Here is a 21,176-nt window from a genome sequence, read left to right as displayed (position 1 = left end):
TATCAGGGAGCTGCCCTTGAGAATATCAGCAGAGTGCTAACTCAAGACTTGAAGGGGATGGAGGAGTATTTTACCTCCTGGCGACTTCACCCTAACCCATTTAAGAAAACTGTCACTGCCCTTCCTCAGCAATCGGCTAGCCAATGCAAAGCTCCAAGTGTCCTTCGTGGTAAGCCGGTGAAGAATGAAAAATTCCCCAAGTACCTCGGAGTCACCCTGGATCGCACCCTCACCTATCGTGAACACACGAGGAGGGTGGCTGATAAACTGAAAGCAAGGGTCAGCATCATCTGGAAACTTGCAGGCAACAGCTGGGGATCTAATGCACACACCCTCCTTACCGCAAGCTTAGCCCTAGTCTACTCACAGCCGAGTTTTGCTCAACAGCTTGGGCTAATAGCTGCCACACCAAATGAGTTGACACTGTCCTTAACTCTGCAATGCGGGTCATCACAGGGATGCTTAAGTCAACACCTTTGCAGTGGCTCCCTGTCCTCTCTCATATCGCCCCTCCCAGCATACGCAGAAGGGATATTGAAAGATTGGTGCACCATCAAGGACCTTACCATCCATGCTGATTTGAAAAATCTGCCCATAATGCGCCTGAAGTCCCGCAAATTCTTCTGGTCTTCCATTAAATCCCTGGAAGATTTTGACTCCAAGCCTGAGTGGCGCAGAGTCTGGAAAGATGCCAACACCAACAAGGGAGAGGTCATCGCAGACCCCACAGTGAAACCAACGGGTTTTGACCTCCATCGCAAGCAATGGCTAACCCTGAATAGTATCCGCACCCTCCATGCAAGAACAGCCCATCATCTGCATAAGTGGGGGATGACCGCGGACATCCAGACCAGACCATCCCACACACCGTGAATGACAGCCCACTGAGGTTTTTCCCTGGTGACATCAAAGCCATCCACCCAGTAACTGATGCTGTCCTGGCCTGGATGACTACCCTTGATCTACAACTTTAGGCTGTGCACGCCGTACACAAGAAGATGAAAATGCTCTCCAATTGCATGTGTTTCTGTTTGTGAATGCATATGAAAATGCTGGCCATTATATTGCATCATCCATCTGAAACTGAGAGTGGGTTGATGTTTGTCAAAACAAGGGCGCAACTGGGTGAATTGGATATGGTGTGAATTAACATGGAAATACTAGAGTTTGGAATAAAATTGGGATGTCCGAGTGAAATCATATTTATGTTATAAAACTACGCACGTCAAGGACAGAATGAATAGATTGAAAGAGCTCCCGGGCATGGCAGATCATAGATATGATAGCAAAATGTGGATAACTGCTTAAGTCTTTCTGCAAAAATGATGGTACATTCATGGTGTGCACCATAAGTAAGGTGCAAGTGAGCCCTGAATTCAGGAAAAGAGCTGCGTGGTGAGTTGTAAATCTGATTGATTCTGGCCGTTGAATTATGTGCTTTGTACAAAAAAGGTTAAGAACTTGCTATGTTTGTACACCAATTGTCCATTGAACTCAGCATAGAAATTTAGAACTTGTACTTAACAGCATGAATCAATTTATTGCTGGCATAGTCGAGAAAGGGAAGTATTTAAATTACTGGAGATAGTAAACTCTTCGAAGAGAATTTTAATATTTATTTGCCTCCCACTTTTCCTTTGTCTTTTTTTTGTCATATCCATTTCTTTTATATATTTTTTTCTCTCCCTGATTTGACTTGTATTTTACTTTCCTGCTTTTTTCAATCTTATGTGGGGAAAGTGGGAAAGTGGTATTGAGTTTATGACAATGTTGGATCAGCCATTATCATCGCACTGACTGGTGGAGCAGGGTCAGTTGAACTAATTAGCTTACTACAGATTCTTATGTATAACTAAGAATGGGGAAACAATAAACGTACTTAGAAACACACAGCAGGCCAGGCATCATCTGTGAACACAAAAAAGTTAATATTCAAGGTTAAAGACGTTCCATCACAGTAGAGGAAGGGTTTCGGCCCGAAACGTTGCCTATTTCCTTCGCTCCATAGATGCTGCTGCACCCGCTGAGTTTCTCCAGCACTTTTGTCTTCCTTCGATTTTCCAGCATCTGCAGTTCCTTCTTAAACAGGAAATTGTTCGACACTGACTGCAATCTGTTAGGGTTCTCTGTCTATAGGAATGGCAGCTGGAAACTGGAAGATAGTTAACATTGTACCATTGTTCAAAAAAGAAGCTATAAACTAAATAAAAGATGAATTTAGTGAGGGATTTGCTATTCAGGGTTGAGAAGGAATTATATCAGCCATGATCACAATCACAATAATACTTTATTAGTCAAGTATGTTTTGCAACATACGAGGAATTTAATTTGCCAAGTCAGTCATACAAATAATGGCGAAGTAGACCTGATGGACTGAATGGCCTAATTCTTCTCCTATCACTTATGAATTCTCTTAGCAGAGTCACTAAGTTATTTTCAACACAGTGATGGATATATCTTTGGGTATCAATGGATATGGATTAGTGCAGGAAACTAACACGGAGGTAAAAGATTAACAACAATCTTACTGAATGGGCGAGTAGGCATCAAGCAGGCTTTATGGAGGGCACATCATCCGAGGACGTACACACCATTGAGGATAAATGGGGATACTGTGGATAGGGTGAGCTGCTTTAAATACCTGGGAGTCCACATCTCTGAGGATATGACATGGACATCACACGCTGCAGCACTCCTGAGTAAGGCAAGGCAGCGCCTTTACCACCTCAGGCAATTGAGGAAATTCAGAGTGTCTCCGAGGATCCTCCAGTGCTTCTACTCAGCGGCTGTGGAAAGCATCTTGACCGGAAATATTACAATCTGGTTTGGGAATTGCTCTGCCCAGGACAAGGCTCTGCAGAGTAGTGCGTTCGGCCGAACGCACTATGGGAACTTCACTCGCCCCCCTGCAGGAACTATACATCAGGAGGTGCAACTCCAGAGCCAATAAAATAATGGGAGACCCCTTCCACCCCTGCAACGGACTGTTCCAGCTGCTACGGTCAGGCAAACGCCTCAGTTGCCATGCTGTGAGAACGGAGAGGTTGAGGAGTTTCTTCCCAGAGGCCACTAGGACTGTAAACTCCTATCTCACCAGGGACTAACTTTACTGTACCACTCTACTGCTTTTTTTTAATTTGCTGTTTTTTCCCCTTTTTCCTTCCGCCCACAATATTTAATATGAAAAAGAATATGGATTCTGTTCCATTCTGTTTGTAGTTTGCTTGGTTGTTTGTTTGTTTGTCTTTTTGCACAAAGTCCGCGAGCATTGCCACTTTTCATTTCACTCACTGCACATCTCGTATGTGTATGTGACGAATAAACATGACTTGACTTGATAAATATGTTTGTGCCCGAGTGTCAGCCTACATTATTTTGCAATGGTCTTATAGTGTCATAGAGTGATACAGTATGGAAACAGGCGTTTCAGCCCAACTTGCCTACACTGGCCAACATGTCCCAGCTATACCAGTCCCACCTACCCGCGTTTTGTCCATATCCCTCCATACCTGTCCTATCCATGTGCCTGTCTAACTGTTTCTTAAACATTGGGATAGCCCCAGCCTCATTACCTCCCCAGGCAGTTTATTCCATACATCCACCAACCTTTGCGTGAAAAAGTTACCCCTCACTCAGATTCCTATTAAATCTTTTCCCCTTCACCTCCAAGGAGCAGGGCTCAAACTCACACACGGTCTTCTGACATTGAAGAGTGGCTAATAATGACTCCGAATTGCATCACTAAGACTGAGCAAGGTTCACTGGCTCGGGGTGGCCGTAGATCTGCCTCTTGCTCCCTCGCCTCCCGTCTGCTTGAGCTGACGTGTCCAAGGCCGCGCCAGCATCCGTTAACCCGGAAAGGGTCTCCGTGGTAACCATGACGTGTCGCTCCCTTCGGTCCCGGTTGCCCCTGGCGCCCACCCGGAAGCAGTCACTCTCGGAGCGTCTACTCGGTGCGTGCGGCGCGCTGCGGGCTTTCTCTTTCCGGTTCACTCACGGTTAAGTTCAGGCACGATGGCGACAGCGGCCGCGACTCCTTCTCAAGCCCAGTCAACGGCCCCGGCCTTCCCGCTCCAGCGAGGGATCGTCAAGCTGGTGAGATGCTGGCGTCGTTAGCGAGACGAGAGGCAGGAGCAGGGTGCAAAATAACCGTGGCTTGGGGAGGTCAGGGTTTTTTTTGTTTCTGGCGGAGGGAATGTAGTTTGACAAAAGAGTCAAAGGTTGGGAGCGAGTAAGCATTGACAAGCTCCGGAGGTTTATCCCTCTTCCCGAGCTGAAAGTGCCGAAATAAACCTCTATTGCAGCAGGCGGGACTTACTGACAACTCCGTAAACACTGTTAACTGGGAAAGTTTCAATCTGCGAAGGTTTGACACGAGGACTGGCAATGCTTATTTAAATGGGACGAGTGGAGGGGGCGCCGTAAAGTGGTCAAGAAGTCTTGGAAGCAGCTGTCTTCCCACCAAACTTAGGAAGAACTTAGCAGAGGGAGTCTTAAAGGATTGCAAGACGGGCGGGCGGGCAGGAAATCCTATAGGGTCAGAGAGCCACAGTATCAGAGTAAAACTCTTGAGGTTTTCTATGCTTGTCTAACGGGGAACCTAGTAACAGAATGAGCCACGTAAGCCTTGGGGCGACGGTGAATTGGGCAGGCGAAAGGAGCGGAGAACTATTCCAGCTACTTAGATGAGACACAAGATCGGAACCAGGCAGAGCGTTCTCCGGAGTGACCGTCCATCGAAAGTAACACGTTGCCTCTAAGGCGGGAGAACGTTTCATCCTTCAATATCAGCAGCCTTGTCAGCAATCTTACTCCTCTTGTGGACGAGGGGGCTCGCACTGTTCCGTTTTCCCATTAACTTTATAACGGATAAAGCACGCAGAAGCACTGCATTCAGTTTCGCTGCACAGACTCTGACCGTGGATTACACTTTCGAAGTACTGACTTCGGGACTATACCAAAGTAATAAAACGCAACTGCAGATGCTGGTTTATACCAAAGATAGACACAAAATGCTGGGTCGGGCAGCTTTTGGTTCCGACTATTTTCAATTTTCTCCAGATATGCGGCCCGACCTGCAGACTTACTACAGCATTTTGCGTTAATTTTCGGGATTATATCAATTATTTTTCTCTAAAGAGGTCGGAACATATAAATATGCAGATTGAGCTAAGTATTTATCCCGGTAATGAAATGGCTGTGGTTAATAAGATATTTAAACGCTGCATTGAAGTTGACTACAGAATTAGTTATTACCAAACGCATCGAATTGTTCCCTGTGGATCTCCACGTATGTGCTTTATTTTGCAGAAAGCTTTGTTAATGCAGCTTCTTTTTAAATTTGGTTCTCCTGCAGTTTTTTTATTCAAAAAAAATGTGATTCCTAAAAGAATATGATCCTACCTGTCAGATACCATAAAAGCCATCTTAAAAATTGTTTCTTTCAAACTGATTGTATCACCAGTTTATTTTCGTCACTGCCTTAACATGGTACTATATTGGCAGACAGCAGAACTCTGCTAGTGGTTTGGACATTATTTGTACTTTAATTTTCTGGTTATTAAATGGGACGAATGTTCTACTTACCTTGGTGTTTGGATGGCAATTGAATGAAAGATTGATTCTCACCATTTAGTGCCTGACAATGACAACTCATATTTTTGATTGCACCCAGAACTTTCTTGACATTTGACTTGGAACTGCAGTAAGATATTGTTCAGTAGGTCATAAAGGAAATCAACTGCTATCAATGAATTAACAAACTTTGCTCGGAAAGTTAAACAGAAATGAACGTGACTTATGGAAACAAATGTTATTGATACTAATATTAAAAATATGTACTCTATGGGCTTGTATTCAACGCTGGAACACAAATATATGCTGAATTGTTTGCCCGATGAAGTAGAGAATGGATATACATGTAATTTTTAAAAACAAATGATCATTGTTTGCTGAATAGTCATGTTTGTATTACGCCGGGCATGCTTTCATCTCGCTGCTATCACTGGGAAGAAGGTACACGAGCCTGGGAACAGTGAACTCCAGGTTCAAGAACAGCTTCTTCCCATCAACTAAGAATTTGAACCACACTGTACAACCAAAATCACAACCTTACCTCAGCAACCAGCTACTGTGGACTTGGTTTAGGTTGTGCTATGTTCTTTGGTTTGCCCTGGTTACCTAGTATTACAGATGATTTATTGTATTATTAATTGTATTTCTTGTGTTTTAATATGCCTGTAAAGCTGCAGCAAGTAAGAATTTTGTTATTTTATTCCTGGTGCATATGACAATTAAAACAATTAAACTTTCTTGACTCTTGATTGTTTAGCAATTGGGTGTAGTATTGTTCATAGTGATCACTGATTCAATTGACAGCTTTGCTTGTGAGAGCAGAATGCTATTAACTTTCCAGTATGGTCTCCTTTACATTGGTGAGACCAAGTGCAGATTAGGCGATTGTTTTGCCGAACACTTATGCTCTGTCCTCCAAGGCCTGCTCGATCTCCTGGTTGCTAACCATTTTAAAACCTCTTCCCATTCTCACATTGACTTTTTATGTCCTTGGTCTCCTCCATTGTTAAAATAAACAACACCTCTTGTTTTGTAGAAAGGAACTGCAGATGCTGGTTTAAACTGAAGATAGACACAAAAAGCTGGAGTAACTCAGCGGGACAGGCAACATCTCTGGAGAGAATGGTCTTGACCCAAAACGTCACCTATTCCTCTCCAGAGATGCTGTCTGTCTCGCTGAGTTACTCCAGTTTTTTTGTGTCTAACTTCACCTCCTATCTTGCTTGGGTAGTTTACATCTCAACAGTATGAGAAGTCTCAAAGTTTGAGTAATGTCCTCAACACCCTCTCATTTCTGCAACCCCTGCTTCACACACATTTTGCCACCTCACCTAGCACCCTGCTTCTTACCACATACTCAAGTCCCTCCTTCCATATCCATCCCTCTGGTTTTATATTGTACTCCTCTACTTGCACTACTTATCTGAAACTCTTTTGTATCCTTTATACCTCTAGCTTTTGTCACTTACTCCACCCAAGTACCAATCACCTCCCATGGTATCTACCTGTCAGACAGTCTCACCTCCTTTTTACAGTTTTCTTCTCTTCTCCCCCCCACCATATCAATAATTTTAAAGGGGAGTCCCGACATAGTGTCCTTTGTCCATTTCCTCCAGATGCTACTTGAGCTGCTCACTTATAGCGCTTCATGTTTTGTTCAAGATTCCACATCTGCAGTTTTCTGTGCCTGGATGGTATTGCGTCTTTGAACTTTTTGTTTTAAATTTCATTCTGGGAGGGATTCTGTGTAACTAATCAAAGCCCTGAGTTCCATTGTGATTGGTTAGGATCACTGTTGGCCAATAGATTAAATGTATCCTCCTGGGCAACATTTGTCAATAGGCTATTTCAAACCAAAATAATCAAATATCACTGACTTCAGTGTTATTTCACAGAAACTAAGAATGAAATCTGAGATATGTGCCTCATTGCATAGTGCTAAAATTAATGTTCCATGAAATCTCATGGAAGAGTGACATTGCGCTGAAATTCACATGGGTTTTGTAAACATGTTTGGAACAAAGATTTAATGAGTTACAGATGAAATTTATATTAGTTTTTTTTAAAAGTAATGGAGTTAATGGGAATTAAATCTAATGAAAAAGCAATGGGTTGGATCTTTGGGTTTCAGAAGAAGTGGGTTCAGAGAGGGCGTAAGCATTGATTTTGAAACTTCTGAATTTTACGTATTGCAAAATGGTCCCTGTAGATTGAAAAGTGCCAAACAGGTTATCTGTGGTTCAGAAAGAGTGGGACACAGTAGGTAGTTGGCCCTGTGACATTAGATGGGGGAAAGCTTAAATCTATTAGTAGGTAGAAGATTACAATATATTCGTATAATTGTTGGAGAGTTGACATGAATTTTTATAAAGTAAATTTATTGCCAAAAAAAAGCCACTTTTGGTCGGCTGGTGGAATGTTACCGGGGGGTTCAGTGACATAATGTCCTTTCTAATTGCATGCTGCACATGCTTGTTATTGCACTAGGAAATTCAAACCCCTTAAACACCAACATTTGGGTTCACTAAGGTTTGGTATATACCAGTGAATTAAATGACATAGCGTAAAAGCACAGTGCAAAGGTCAAGAGTCTAGAGTGTTTTAATTGTCTTTTGCACCAGGGCCACAACATTCTTATATGTTGCAGCTTTACAGACACATTAAGCACAATTCACAGATCAACAAGTAATTGAAGCTGACATATGTTCTGCAACCTTGTATAAAGTCCATAGTAATCCGTTGATGAGGTAGGGTTGTGGTTAGGTTTATGCCCGAAGGTGGCAGCAAGGTGAGAACGTAGCCACTATGGTGTGGCTCTTTGAAGTTAGCTGCTCTCACAAGGCAGCACTTCTTTGTGGATTTCTTTGTCAAAACAATGATGGACCTGGCAATGTCCAATACTTTATGCAACCCCTTTTGTTTTGGGGAGTTCCGGTTACTGAACCGTTAATGCAACCAGTACGCTCTCTACCATATGTCTATAGAAGATCGATAGAGTATTCAATGATGTGCCAAATCTCCTCAAAGGTTTGAGGAAGTTGAGGTTAAGGGAATTGTGGTGAGGTTCAGGAATTGGACAGACCAGATGCAGAAAAAATGTTTCTGATGTTGGGGGAGTCCAGAACCAGGGGTCACAGTTTTAGAATAAGGGGTAGGCCATTTAGAACTGAGATGAGGAAAAACATTTGCACCCAGAGAGTTGTGAATCTGTGGAATTCTCTGCCACAGAAGCCAATGGAGGCCAATTCCCTGGATGTTTTCTTGCGAGAGTTAGATATTGCTCTTAGGGCTAACGGAATCAATGGATATAGGCAGAAAGCAGGAACGGGGTACTGATTTTGGATGATCAGCAATGATCATATTGAATGGCGGTGCTTGCTCAAAGGGCCCACCTATTTTCTATGTTTCCAAGATGAGCTTTCCTTGTGATTTACATCATTATACTGGGCCCAGGACAGACAGTTCATCGGAGATGTGCACAGCCAATAACCTGAAGCTGTTATCTCTCACCACTGTTGCCCTGCCTCTGAAGATGGGTTAATGGACTTTCTGCTTTCCCTTCCTGAAGTCAACAATCACCTACGTGGTGTTGCTAACATTGAGTGCAAGATAGCTGTCTGGCACCACTCGACCAGATTATTGATAGTCCTATTTTACTGACTCATCATTACCTGTTATTTGTCCACTAGTGGTATCATTGGTGAATTTCAAAATAGTGTTGGAGGTGTGTCTGGCCACATGGTTGTGGCAGTAGAGAGCGTAGTGCTCTGTACTGAGTGCGCAACCTTGAGGTGCCCCTGCGCTGATAGTCAGCAGGGAGGTGTTGCCAATTTGTAGTGATTGAGGTATGCCCGTGAGGAAGATGAGGATCCAGTTGCACAGGGAGGAGTAGAGAACCCAGTTTTGACTTTTGAGATAAGTGGGGTGGGCATGATTGTGTTGGATCAGAAAGTATATTGTGGGATGGATGCAAAGCTGGGTGATTTGGCAAGAATGTAGCACATGGAGTATATAGGAAGCTTAGGATGACGGAATAATTCTTTACATGACCAAAAAATTGCAAGTGTTGGTGTTCAGAGGGTTTGGATTTCCTTGTACACGAAGACAATGTAACAAGTACAGCGTGCAATTAGAATGGCATTGATATGGTCCTCTTTATGGTCAAGTCTATGTAGGCTTCGGTAATGCAACAAGCATTCTGTCCCACTTAGGAAACCTGAACGGAAACCTCTGGAGACTTTGCGCCCCACCCAAGGTTTCCATGCGGTTCCCGGAGGTTTTTGTCAGTCTCCCTACCTGCTTCCACTTCCTGCAACCACCTGCAACCTCCGGGAACCGCACGGAAACCTTGGGTGGGGCGCAAAGTCTCCAGAGGTTTCCGTTCAGGTTTCCTAAGTGGGACAGGGGAATTTAAAGCAAGTCATGATCAGTCTGAAGAAGGGTTTCGGCCTGAGACGTTGCCTATTTCCTTCGCTCCATAGATGCTGCTGCACCCGCTGAGTTTCTCCAGCACTTTTGTCTACATTCTGTAAGGCAATATATGTAGAATGAAGAAAATGTGGTAGAATAAACTTGTATTTATGGGTGCTTATAAAAATGAAAATGATCTCCTTCAACAAGTTATTAGAACTCTATGGAATGGGCAGTTGGGCTGTTTACCTGAAGGGAGAGTCAGGAATTGGGGGTCCGTGATATGGAATGAAAGGAAATGCAAATACTGGCACATTGAAAGGTTCAGGAGTACATGGTGAAGAATGGACTAAACATCACACAACCACTGCAAAAGCTGTGTGGGGATGGACCGGAGTCTCTGATCCAGTCACGTTTGGACACTGAAGGTTTGTCTTGCATCCTCTCAGGCTCTTCACAATTGCATTGTTTAAGATGGAAACATAAGTGGTGTTGATGCATTGTAAGACAATATATTGAATTGATGGTACAGTGAAAGCAGAGAAAGACAAGAAACAATTGTTCTTATTGTTATATTATGAATAAAGTACATTTTTGGGAACAAGGAAGTCAGTCCTTTAGAATTGAAATGTGAAACTTCTTGAAGTTGAATCTTTGGAATTGACAATCTGTGTATTCCAGACCGCAATCAACTTCTTGAAAGCAAAGTATGTGGAGATAGAGCAGGAGTGTTGAGATTGCGGATTAATCAATAATGTTGAGTGACCTGAGCAGGCTTGAATCTGTATGGATTACCCATTTTAAAATTAAATTTAAAAAAATTGTATTCTTGTGAGATTTCAGTTGTGCTTGTAATGGAGGTAGTATAAGCTGTCCCCTGGTTATAAACGGGTTTTGTGTTTGCAAGCTTCCATAAGCCAATTGTGTCCATAAATTAAAAAAAAAAACACAAAATCACTCAATATGGTAACCATACCTCTGCTGTATTGTAATGAATGTTGTTGATGAGGGCCAATTAACGTGAAAGCCTGTTGTTTCCCCCTGCTCACTTACAGTAGTACAGAATCAGGATGTCCCATGCTCAATGGCTTGTTTTGATGGGCTTGAAGTCGATGTTACTTTGTTTAAAATGTTATATAATTGTAGAAGTATCAAATATAAACAATTGCTTGTCAATTTCCGAATCAACTCTCAAGTGGCCTCTGCTGGTGAAACTGACAAGCTGTGTTCTTAAGAGACAAAGGTGTCTAATTATTGTTAGGAGATTGTACGTAAACAGGTTGTTTTTCCAAAACTGATTCTCGTTTGAATTTAATAATATTTATGAGAACTCATTCATATGTATGGAGTGCCCATCTGTTGGGTGTTTATAACACACAAAGGGCCTATTGTGGAAGAGTTTGATGAACGAGCCATGTACTGGCTGAAGGAAGAATGTTGACAGTTGGTTTAGGAGTAATCTATGCCATTATATTCAATGCTTTGGGATTTCTTGTGATGGTGGTATGCAGACGGTATTGTGATGATGCAGATGGTGTATCACTTCCCTATGTCACCAGTTTGATGGCTTGTCCAAAAGTCAATGCTTTTGATTTAAAACGATACTGAAAAGTCAGCCTGGATTGTACAAATTTGTAGGACAAGAAAGTGCGAGCTTATGATTTTATGCAGTATCACCCTTAAGTTGAGCAAATATGAGCTATTTTTCTTTTTTTTAATACATAGTAGAAATGTGTTTATGAAGATTAGTGTTTAGTCATGTGGCCACAAGCTTGTTAAAATATGTCACTGCTTGATCTTATTACAGGTATGTAACTGACTAACTATTTGACTTGTGGATATGAAAGAATGAATTCGGAATCAAACGGAAGGGCATTTGAAAATGCCTTGTCAATTGCCAATACTAGTAGTGCCCAACGATGACCTTTTCAAAGTAAAGAATAGTGCAGTTTTCTCAACCAATTGAAGGTGATTTTCAGAACATTGGAAAATTTAATTTGTTTCTTAGATGTTTTATTATTAAAAGCAGAGATTATTCTTGCATTATCAAGTGTTCTAAGGGAGTAGAAATATAAAAACATTTTAGCAAAATGTGATTTAAAATTGAATACCTAATTTGTAATAACAAGGGTAGACACAAAATGCTGGAGTAACTTAGCAGGAAAGGCAGCATCTCTGGAGAGAAGGAATGGGTGACGTTTCGGGTCGAGACTCTTCTTCAGACTGATGTAATAACAAGGAACTGCAGTTGCTGGCTTGTACCAAAGATAGAAACACGATGCCGGAGTAACTCAGCGGATCAGCAAGAATCCCTGGAGAACATGGATAGCTGATGTTTTGGGTCAGAATCCTTCAGACAAAATATTCACTTAATAAGAATACTTATTTTCCTCCATATGATTGTTCCCTCAGTTTCTCAGAAATTTGTGCCTTGATTTAGGATTGTTGAAATAATCCAATGCTGTTCCTGCAGTTTGCCACTTTATCATCGTATACTTATTAAAACTCTGTCTGTCTGTCTGATTTCGCCTTTGATTCACATCTCCTCGAAAACCCGACGCCGAAATGGGGAAATTTTTACATATTCCGGTAGTGATTGATCTCATGATTTCAAAAAACCCTCGTCTGTAAATTTGATTAATTACCCGAGTTTATTACTAAAATTGTTCACAAATCTTTTTTTTCAAATCTAACCGCTGGCCAGCTGATGACGTCACAATGCCTTTGCTCGTGGCCCAGCCCCACTCCCGCTGTGTGTGTGTGGTTGGGTAGTGTGTGTGTGACGCCGCAGCTCAACCCCCCCGCAACCGCGCGTTGAGGGGACGGGACCCAACGGTTGGTCTAGAACAAATTCTAACTTGCTCTCAACTAGAATGACCTATTCAAGACTAGACAACATTTATCTGATCAGATCGTTCTCTTTTGAGAAACTGTTGCACAAAATGTTCTTAAAAGGTTGCTACATTAGATTTAGATCTTGGATTTGATATTTTAAGATCAGCATTGATTCCCAGTTGTCTTGCCGATTAAAAAGCATAGGTGATATTTTGATGTTCTAATTTCAAACAATGAATTGTTAGGTTAATGAATATAAGCAAGGACCGTGATACTGGTGTCTGCTGCCCAAGATGTCTTGGGTGTTATTTGCAAATTCATTCGTGTTAAGTGCTATAATTAATCTCGGACAGATGGAAACATACCTTGGGGTTACTCCTCCTGATTGACTCTGGTTAAGATATCGATTTTCTGTGATTGAATAATAGTCTCATCAGTTTTGTCTTACATGTGGAGACTGGCTGTCTAGGCGAAATAAATGCTGCTTGTAAGTGTGGAATGCAGAATAGAGAGAATTATGGAGAAAATCGCTGCATTTAGGGATTCATCATTTTATTTATCAAACAAAGATATTGGCTTTGGGAAATAGAATTCTATTTTCAGCAACATTGTCAGTAAAAGACATTGGTTGTTCATTCTACTATTATGAAGAACAGCACTCCTGCAATTGTGTAAAATTTCTTATCTAGTGGTCATTCTGAATGTGATTGCCAACGTGATAAATTAGAAACACTTTAAGAGCTTTTGTGGAAGCTGTCGGACAACATCAAGAAGACATCAAAATGTCTGAAGAAGGGTTTCGGCCCGAAAAGTCACCCATTTCCTTCGCTCCATAGATGCTGCTGCACCCGCTGAGTTTCTCCAGCATTTTTGCGTACCATCAAGAAGACATTCCTTGTTTGGCAGAATTTGAACTTGTATCTGAGGTGAAAGGTAAGTCCTATACTACTAGATTTTCCTTGAGGACTTGGCACATAGAGTATCATGACACATTTTGTGAAAGTAAAATCATCTTGATGGTAAATCTAAACTTGTCGTTTCATATTTTGCATGACATCGGAGCCCATCAAGTCCATGCTGGTTCTTAGAACAGTCTGCTAATCCACTCCCCCTCACTTGGGGGTATTTCACAGGAGCTAATTATCCTTCCTGCTAGCACATCTTTAGAATGTGGGAAGAAACTGCACATGATCACAATGAAAGCCCGTTAACGTCAAATAGCATTAGAGGACAGAGTTGCTCGCAGGCTATTGAAGTTACCATATCCAGGCAATGGGAACAGAGTATATTTCCAATTGTGTCACTTGGTATTAATATGTAGCAATCATTCACAGATCAAATGTGGAATTTAATTAAAACTAAGCAAAGCTTTAATTGTGCCACTATAACAGGCAGCGCAGATTACAATTTGATTATATCATTCAACGTTTGGTTTATTTTGCCATTTGCATACAATTTGGCTTTACTGCTGAAGTGTCAAATTCAAATGCTCTCCCCAGATTCCTGTAGATTTATCTGCATACCAGTTCTATAATTCAATTTATAATTGATTAAGCTGTAACAATGAATATGCAAGCTATTGCAGAGATACATGTGGGGGCCATTAAAATCATTGGTAAAATAGGCAATGTTTTTATTAAATGGAATATTTGCATTTCACAATTGGTGGTTAATTCCATATAAACAGTTGAATACAATACCTGTATTCAAATTATAGACACAAAATGTTGGAGTAACTCAGCGGGTCAAGCAGCATCTCTGGAGAAAAAGGATAGGTGACATTCTGGGTCGGGACCCTTCTTCAGACTGAAAGTGGGGTGGGGGGAATGGGTGAGCTGGGGTGAGAGAAGACCAGGACAAATCAGGTCCGGCAACATATGACCCCAGGAAGGTGGTGCCCTGGTAGGTCAATTGTTGGTTCTGGAAGGAGTTATCTCGAGGGATATAATGTGGTGGAGGAAGGAACTGCAGGTGCTGGTTTACGCCAAAGAAAGACACAAAATGCTGAAGTAACTCAGTGGGGCAGACAGCATCTCTGGATAAAAGGAATGGGCGACGTTTGCATACTGGGCAAATAAATCAGTGGATGACGCAGTCAACCTAGGCCTGCACGTCTTCCTCCAGCACCTACACCGTCAGGACCTATGCAAGGATTTTGTTTGTCGATTTTAGCTCTGCATTCAACACCATTGTGCCAGAGCTACTACACTTTAAACTCTCCCAGTTGACTGTGCCTGAACCCCTCTGTCAGTGGATCATCAACTTCCTGAAGGACAGGAAGCAGCATGTGAGGCTGGGAAAGCGCAACTCGGATCCGCAGACACTGCATAAGAGCAACGCAAGGCTGCATACTTTCCCCTCCTTTACTCTCTCTACACCAACAACTGCACCTCCACAGACTCCCCTGTCAAGCTTCTCAAGCCTGATTGGACTGATCCAGGATGGGGAGGAATTTGCCTACAGACTGGAAGTGACACAGCTGGAGTCCTGGTGCCATCGCAACAACCTGGAGCCCAATGCTCTTAAGACGGTGGAATTGATTGTAGACTTTAGGAGAGCTCCCCCTCCTCTCCCCCCACTCACCATCAACAACACCATGTCACATCTGTGGAGTCATTCAAGTTCCTTGGAACCATCATCTCCAGGGATCTTAAATGGGAGGCCACCATCGACTTCACAGTCAAAAAGGCCCAACAGAGGATGTACTTCCAGCGGCAGCTGAGAAAACACAATCGGCCACAGGCAATGATGGTCCAGATTTATACTGCCATCATAGAGTCTGTCCTCACCTTCTCCATCATGGTCTGGTTTGGCTCGGCCCCCAAGCATGACATCCGGTGGCTGTAGCGCATCATTCGATCAGCCAAGAAGGTTGTTGGCTGCAACCTTCCCTCCCATTGATGAACTGTACACTGAAAGGGCCAGGAAGAGAGCGGGTAAGATCATCACTGACCCCTCTCATCAACTTGTCCGTAAAAATATTCAAGGACTTGGCTTTCACTGACTTTTATTCACCTGAGAGATAGAATTTTGTAGCATTGGCGTTAAGTGACCAATCCATTATAATCAGTTTTATACTTGTTTCTCAGTCTCATTATGACTTATTTGACCTTCATTGGCACAACTTTGGTCCTCGTGTTGATAAACAGCAATAAAAGTTTCCAAAGGTGATGGAAAGACTGGAGGAAAGACTAGGTGCTGAGAGCTCTCTTATGCCTGCATGAAGGAGGCAATTAAACACACCTGAGCAATTACAAACCTGTGAAGCCATGTGTCCCAAACATTATGGTGCCCTGAAATGGGGGAACTATGTATAAACACAGCTGTAATCTCTACATGGTGAAACCAAAATGTATAAAAATGGCCTTTATTAAAATCTGACAATGTGCACTTTAACCACATGTGATTTTTTTTTTTCTATTACAAACCTCAAATTGTGAAGTACCGAGGCAGTTATATAAATGATAAGTCTTTGTCCCAAACATTATGGAGGGCACTGTATATTTGCAATTTGTTCCCTGCCAAATATTTGTTCCCTGCCAATTATTTTTCAATTATATTGCCAACGAAATTTCGTTCAGACTTCGGTCTGAATGACAATAAAGGAAACCCTGTAACCCTGTAACCCACTGTGTCAAATTCCAGCTGATACAGGTCTAGCCTGCGGTCTTTCCTCATAAGACAATACTCCCCATTCCAAGTATTTCTGTAACAAGTGTCCTGTTGACATCTTACAATGTGTTAACATCCTTCTTTAAGGGTGACTAGGTTACAGTGTATTCCAGATGTGATCTCCCCAGTGCCCTATTTAGGTTACTTTTGTAATCAGGTCCCTGAGCAAGAAACAAAAACATTCTATTAACTTTGCTAATTTACCACATTTGTGAATTGTGCAGTATGTATGAATATACATGTTGAATTAAAGTGTATTTTTTTTCCCTGACAAAATTAAGTTTTCCATTTTTTCACATAATAGTCCATTTGTCAGATTTCTGCACTCATTTAACCTAACTATCTCTTTGTAGCCTCCCTGTCATCTTTGCAATATGCTTTTCTACTTGTTGCATCATCAACAAATTTAGCAGGTGTGCCTTTGTTGTTTTCAAAGTTATTTGTGTAAAATAGTGAAAAGGTGAGTCCATGGCACATATGATTGGTGTGGTGAATATCTTGTAATAGTTTGCCAACAAGAAATAATTATGCCTGACGTTTCCTGCTAACCAGCTAATTTTTAGTATACGTCATGCATGTCAATTCTTACCCAATAAATTTTCATTTAAAAATGTGTAATAACCTTTATGGCCTTTTATCTAATACATTCTGGAAATCTTAGTACATCTCCTGGTTTCCCTTTTTCCACGGCATATGTTACTACTTCAAAGAACTCCAATAAATTAGTTAAATATGACTTCATTTTCACAAAATCATGTTGACTTGCTGAATTGTTGCAACTTTAGTAATAACCTCCAGCATACATTTAAACAGGATTAAATTGACTCATTCTTCCTGTGAGACACAAGTAATACGTTTAATTCAAGAGTATTTAATTGCCATATGTACAGAAAACGTAATAAGGAAATTCTGACTTGCAGCAGCATGACAGGTTCATAAACACAGTAGTCAAGTCAAGTCAAGTTTATTTGTCACATACACATACGAGATGTGCAGTGAAATGAAAGTGACAATGCTCGCGGACTTTTGTGCAAAAAGACAAACAACCAAACAAACTATAAACACAATCATAACACACATATACCTTTACATAATAAATAATGGAAGGAAAAACGTTCAGTAGAGTTAGTCCCTGGTGAGATAGGCGTTTACAGTCCGAATGGCCTCTGGGAAGAAACTCCTTCTCAACCTCTCCGTTCTCACCGCATGGCAACGGAGGCGTTTGCCTGACCGTAGCAGCTGGAACAGTCCGTTGCAGGGGTGGAAGGGGTCTCTCATGATATGGTTGGCTCTGGAGTTGCACCTCCTGATGTATAGTTCCTGCAGGGGGGCAAGTGAAGTTCCCATAGTGCGTTCGGCCGAACGCACTACTCTCTGCAGAGCCTTCTTGTCCTTGGCAGAGCAATTCCCAAACCAGATGGTAATGTTCCCGGACAAGATGCTTTCCACCGCCGCTGCGTAGAAGCACTGGAGGATCCTCGGAGACACTCTGAATTTCCTCAATTACCTGAGGTGGTAAAGGCGCTGCTTTGCCTTACTCACGAGTGCTGAGGCGTGTGATGCCCATGTCATATCCTAGGAGATGTGGACTCCCAGATATTTAAAACAGTTCACCCTATCCACAGGATCCCCATTTATCCTCAATGGAGTGTATGTCCTCGGATGATGTGCCCTCCTAAAGTCCATGATCAGCTCCTTAGTTTTTTTGATGTTCAAGAGGAGGCTGTTATCCTGGCACCAGAGTGCTAGATCAGCCACCTCCTCCTGGTAGGCCTTCTCATCGTTGTCTGAGATCAGGCCCACCACCACAGTGTCATCAGCAAACTTAATTATTGAGTTGGAGCTGAACCTAGCCACACAGTCATGTGTGTACAGGGAGTACAATAGGGGGCTGAGGGACGCAACCCTGGGGCGATCCTGTGCTCAGGGTGAGGGACTTTCGATGTATTCCCTCCCATCTTGACTACCTGGGGCCTGGCGGTGAGAAAGTCCAGGACCCAGGCACACAGGGAGGTGTTGAGCCCCAATTCCATTAGCTTCCCGGCCAGTCTGGTGGGGACTATCGTGTTGAAGGCTGAACTGTAGTCTGTGAACAGCATCCTCACGTAGCCCCCCTTCTGGCTGTCCAGATGGGAGAGAGCGGTGTGCAAGACCTGGGAGACCGCATCGTCCGTGGATCTGTTCGGACGGTATGCGAACTGTAACGGGTCCATGTTCCGAGGGAGGAAGGCGCAGATGTGTTTCTTCACCAGCCTCTCAAAGCATTTCATGACTACCGAGGTAAGGGCCACCGGACATAGAAACATAGAAATTAGGTGCAGGAGTAGGCCATTCGGCCCTTCGAGCCTGCACCGCCATTCAATATGATCATGGCTGATCATCCAACTCAGTATCCCGTACCTGCCTTCTCTCCATACCCTCTGACCCCCTTAGCCACAAGGGCCACATCTAACTCCCAGTCATGTGTGTACAGGCTGGGGAGGCACTTTTAGGTACCGGTACAATGATAGATTTTTTGAAGCAGGCAGGGACCATGGCCTTGTCCAGGGAGAGGTTGAATAATGTAGTAAGCACTAGAGCTAGCTGCGTAGCACAGAACTTGAGTACTCGCCCCGAGATGCCATCGGGGCCTGCAGCTTTTCTCGTGTTCACCCGTGTCAGAGCCCTCCTCACGTCGTGCTCGGACAGCGAGAATGTGTGCACATTCCTCCCTTCAGCTTCGGTAGCCAGCCCGCTGGCGGTATTGTCGATAGTCGGCAGACCTGGGGTGGTGTTGCCCCTCTCAAAACAAGCGTAAAAGGAGTTCAGGTCATCAGCTAGGGAGGTGCCGGCACTTGCGGATGAGGGAGGGGTGCTCCGGTAGTTGGTTACAATCCGTAGCCCCTGCCACAGGCTTCTGGTGTCCTGCTGCTCCATCTGTAACTCCATCTTGTCTCTGTACCTCTGTACCGTAGATAACATACAGTGCCCTCCATAATGTTTGGAACAAAGACCCATCATTTATTTATTTGCCTCTGTACTCCACAATTTGAGATTTGTAATATAAAAAAATCACATGTGGTTAAAGTGCACATTGTCAGATTTTAATAAAGGCCATTTTTATACATTTTGGTTTCACCATGTAGAAATTACAGCAGTGTTTATACATAGTTCCCCCATTTCAGGGCACCATAATGTTTGGGGCATAGCAACGTCATGTAAATGAAAACAGTCATGTTTAGTATTTTGTTGCATATCCTCTGCTTGAAGTCTTCGATTCATGGACATCACCAGTTGCTGGGTGTCTTCTCTGATGATGTTCTGCCAGGCCTGTATTGCAGCCATCTTTAACTTGTGCTTGTTTTGGGGGTAAGCCCCCTTCAGTTTTCTCTTCAGCATATAAAAGGCATGCTCAATTGGGTTCAGATCTGGTGATTGACTTGGCCACTCAAGAATTGACCATTTTTTAGCTTTGAAAACCTCCTTTGTTGCTTCAGCAGTATGTTTGGGATCATTGTCTTGCTGTAGAATGAACTGCCGGCCAATGAGTTTTGAGGCATTTCTTTAAACTTGAGCAGATAGGATGTGTCTACACACTTCAGAATTCATTATTCTACTACCATCAGCAGTCGTATCATCAATGAAGATAAGTGATCCAGTACCTTCAGCAGCCATACATGCCCACGCCAGAACACCCCCACCACCGTGTTTCACAGAGTGGTATGCTTTGGATCTTGGGCAGTTCCTTTGCTCTTGCCATCACTCTGATATAAGTTAATCTTCGTCTCATCTGTCCACAAGACCCTTTTGGCAAACTGTAATCTGGCCATCCTATTTTTGCGGCTAACCAGTGGTTTACATCTTGCAGTGTAGCCTCTGTATTTCTGTTCACGAAGTCTTCTGCGGACAGTGGTCATTGACAAATCCACACCTGACTCCTGAAGGGTGTTTCTGATCTGTCGGACAGGTGTTTGGGGATTTTTCTTTATTATAGAGAGAATTCTTCTGTCATCAGCTGTGGAGGTCTTCCGTGGCCTGCCAGTCCCTTTGCGATTAGTAAGTTCATCAGTGCTCTCTTTCTTCTTAATGATGTTCCAAACAGTTGATTTTGGTAAGCCTAAGGTTTGGCTGATGTCTCTAGCAGTTTTATTCTTGTTTCTCAGTCTCATAATGGCTTCTTTGACTTTCATTGGCACAACTTTGCTCCTCATGTTGATAAACAGCAATAAAGGTTTCCAAAGGTGATGGAAAGACTGGAGGAAAGACCCGGTGCTGAGAGCTCTGTTATACCTGCATGAAGGAGGCAATTAAACACACCTGAGCAATTACAAATGCCTGTGAAGTCATGTGTCCCAAACATTATGGTGCCCTGAAATAAAGTTTCTGAACCAGGCCTTTATGCAACCAGCCAACCAGTCTATAGGTGTTCACCATACACCTATAGAAGTTCAAAAAAGTATTAATTGACAATACTGAATCTCTGCAATCTTCGAAAGACATAGAGGCTTTGATGGGCTCTTTTCATGATTGCATCAATGTGCTGGGCCCAGGACAGATTCTCAGAGATATACACGCCCCGGAACTTGAAGTTGTTGATTCTCTCCACAGCCAATCTGTTGATAAAGAAAGATTTGTGGATCCTCAACTTCCCTCTTCTAAATCCAACAATCAGCTCCTTGTTCTTACTGGCACTGCGAGGTGTTGTT

The 21,176-nt window shown here is 42.8% G+C and overlaps 1 protein-coding gene across 1 annotated transcript in view; it reads left to right on the top strand.

The window, feature by feature from the left end:
* Nucleotides 1-3,959: 3,959 nt before the first annotated feature.
* Nucleotides 3,960-21,176, top strand: part of snd1 (staphylococcal nuclease and tudor domain containing 1) — a 778,779-nt gene continuing 761,562 nt past the window's right edge. The window contains exon 1 of the mRNA XM_033040015.1: nt 3,960-4,095. Coding sequence (XP_032895906.1) covers nt 4,015-4,095 — 81 coding nt within the window. The 5' untranslated portion in view covers nt 3,960-4,014. The remainder of the gene's footprint in view (nt 4,096-21,176) is intronic.

This window comes from Amblyraja radiata, chromosome 21 (assembly GCF_010909765.2).
Source record: "Amblyraja radiata isolate CabotCenter1 chromosome 21, sAmbRad1.1.pri, whole genome shotgun sequence".
In the NCBI taxonomy this organism is placed as follows: domain Eukaryota; kingdom Metazoa; phylum Chordata; class Chondrichthyes; order Rajiformes; family Rajidae; genus Amblyraja; species Amblyraja radiata.
The sequence above is the reverse complement of the archived record's forward strand: the minus strand, read 5'-3'. Positions and strand labels throughout refer to the sequence as shown.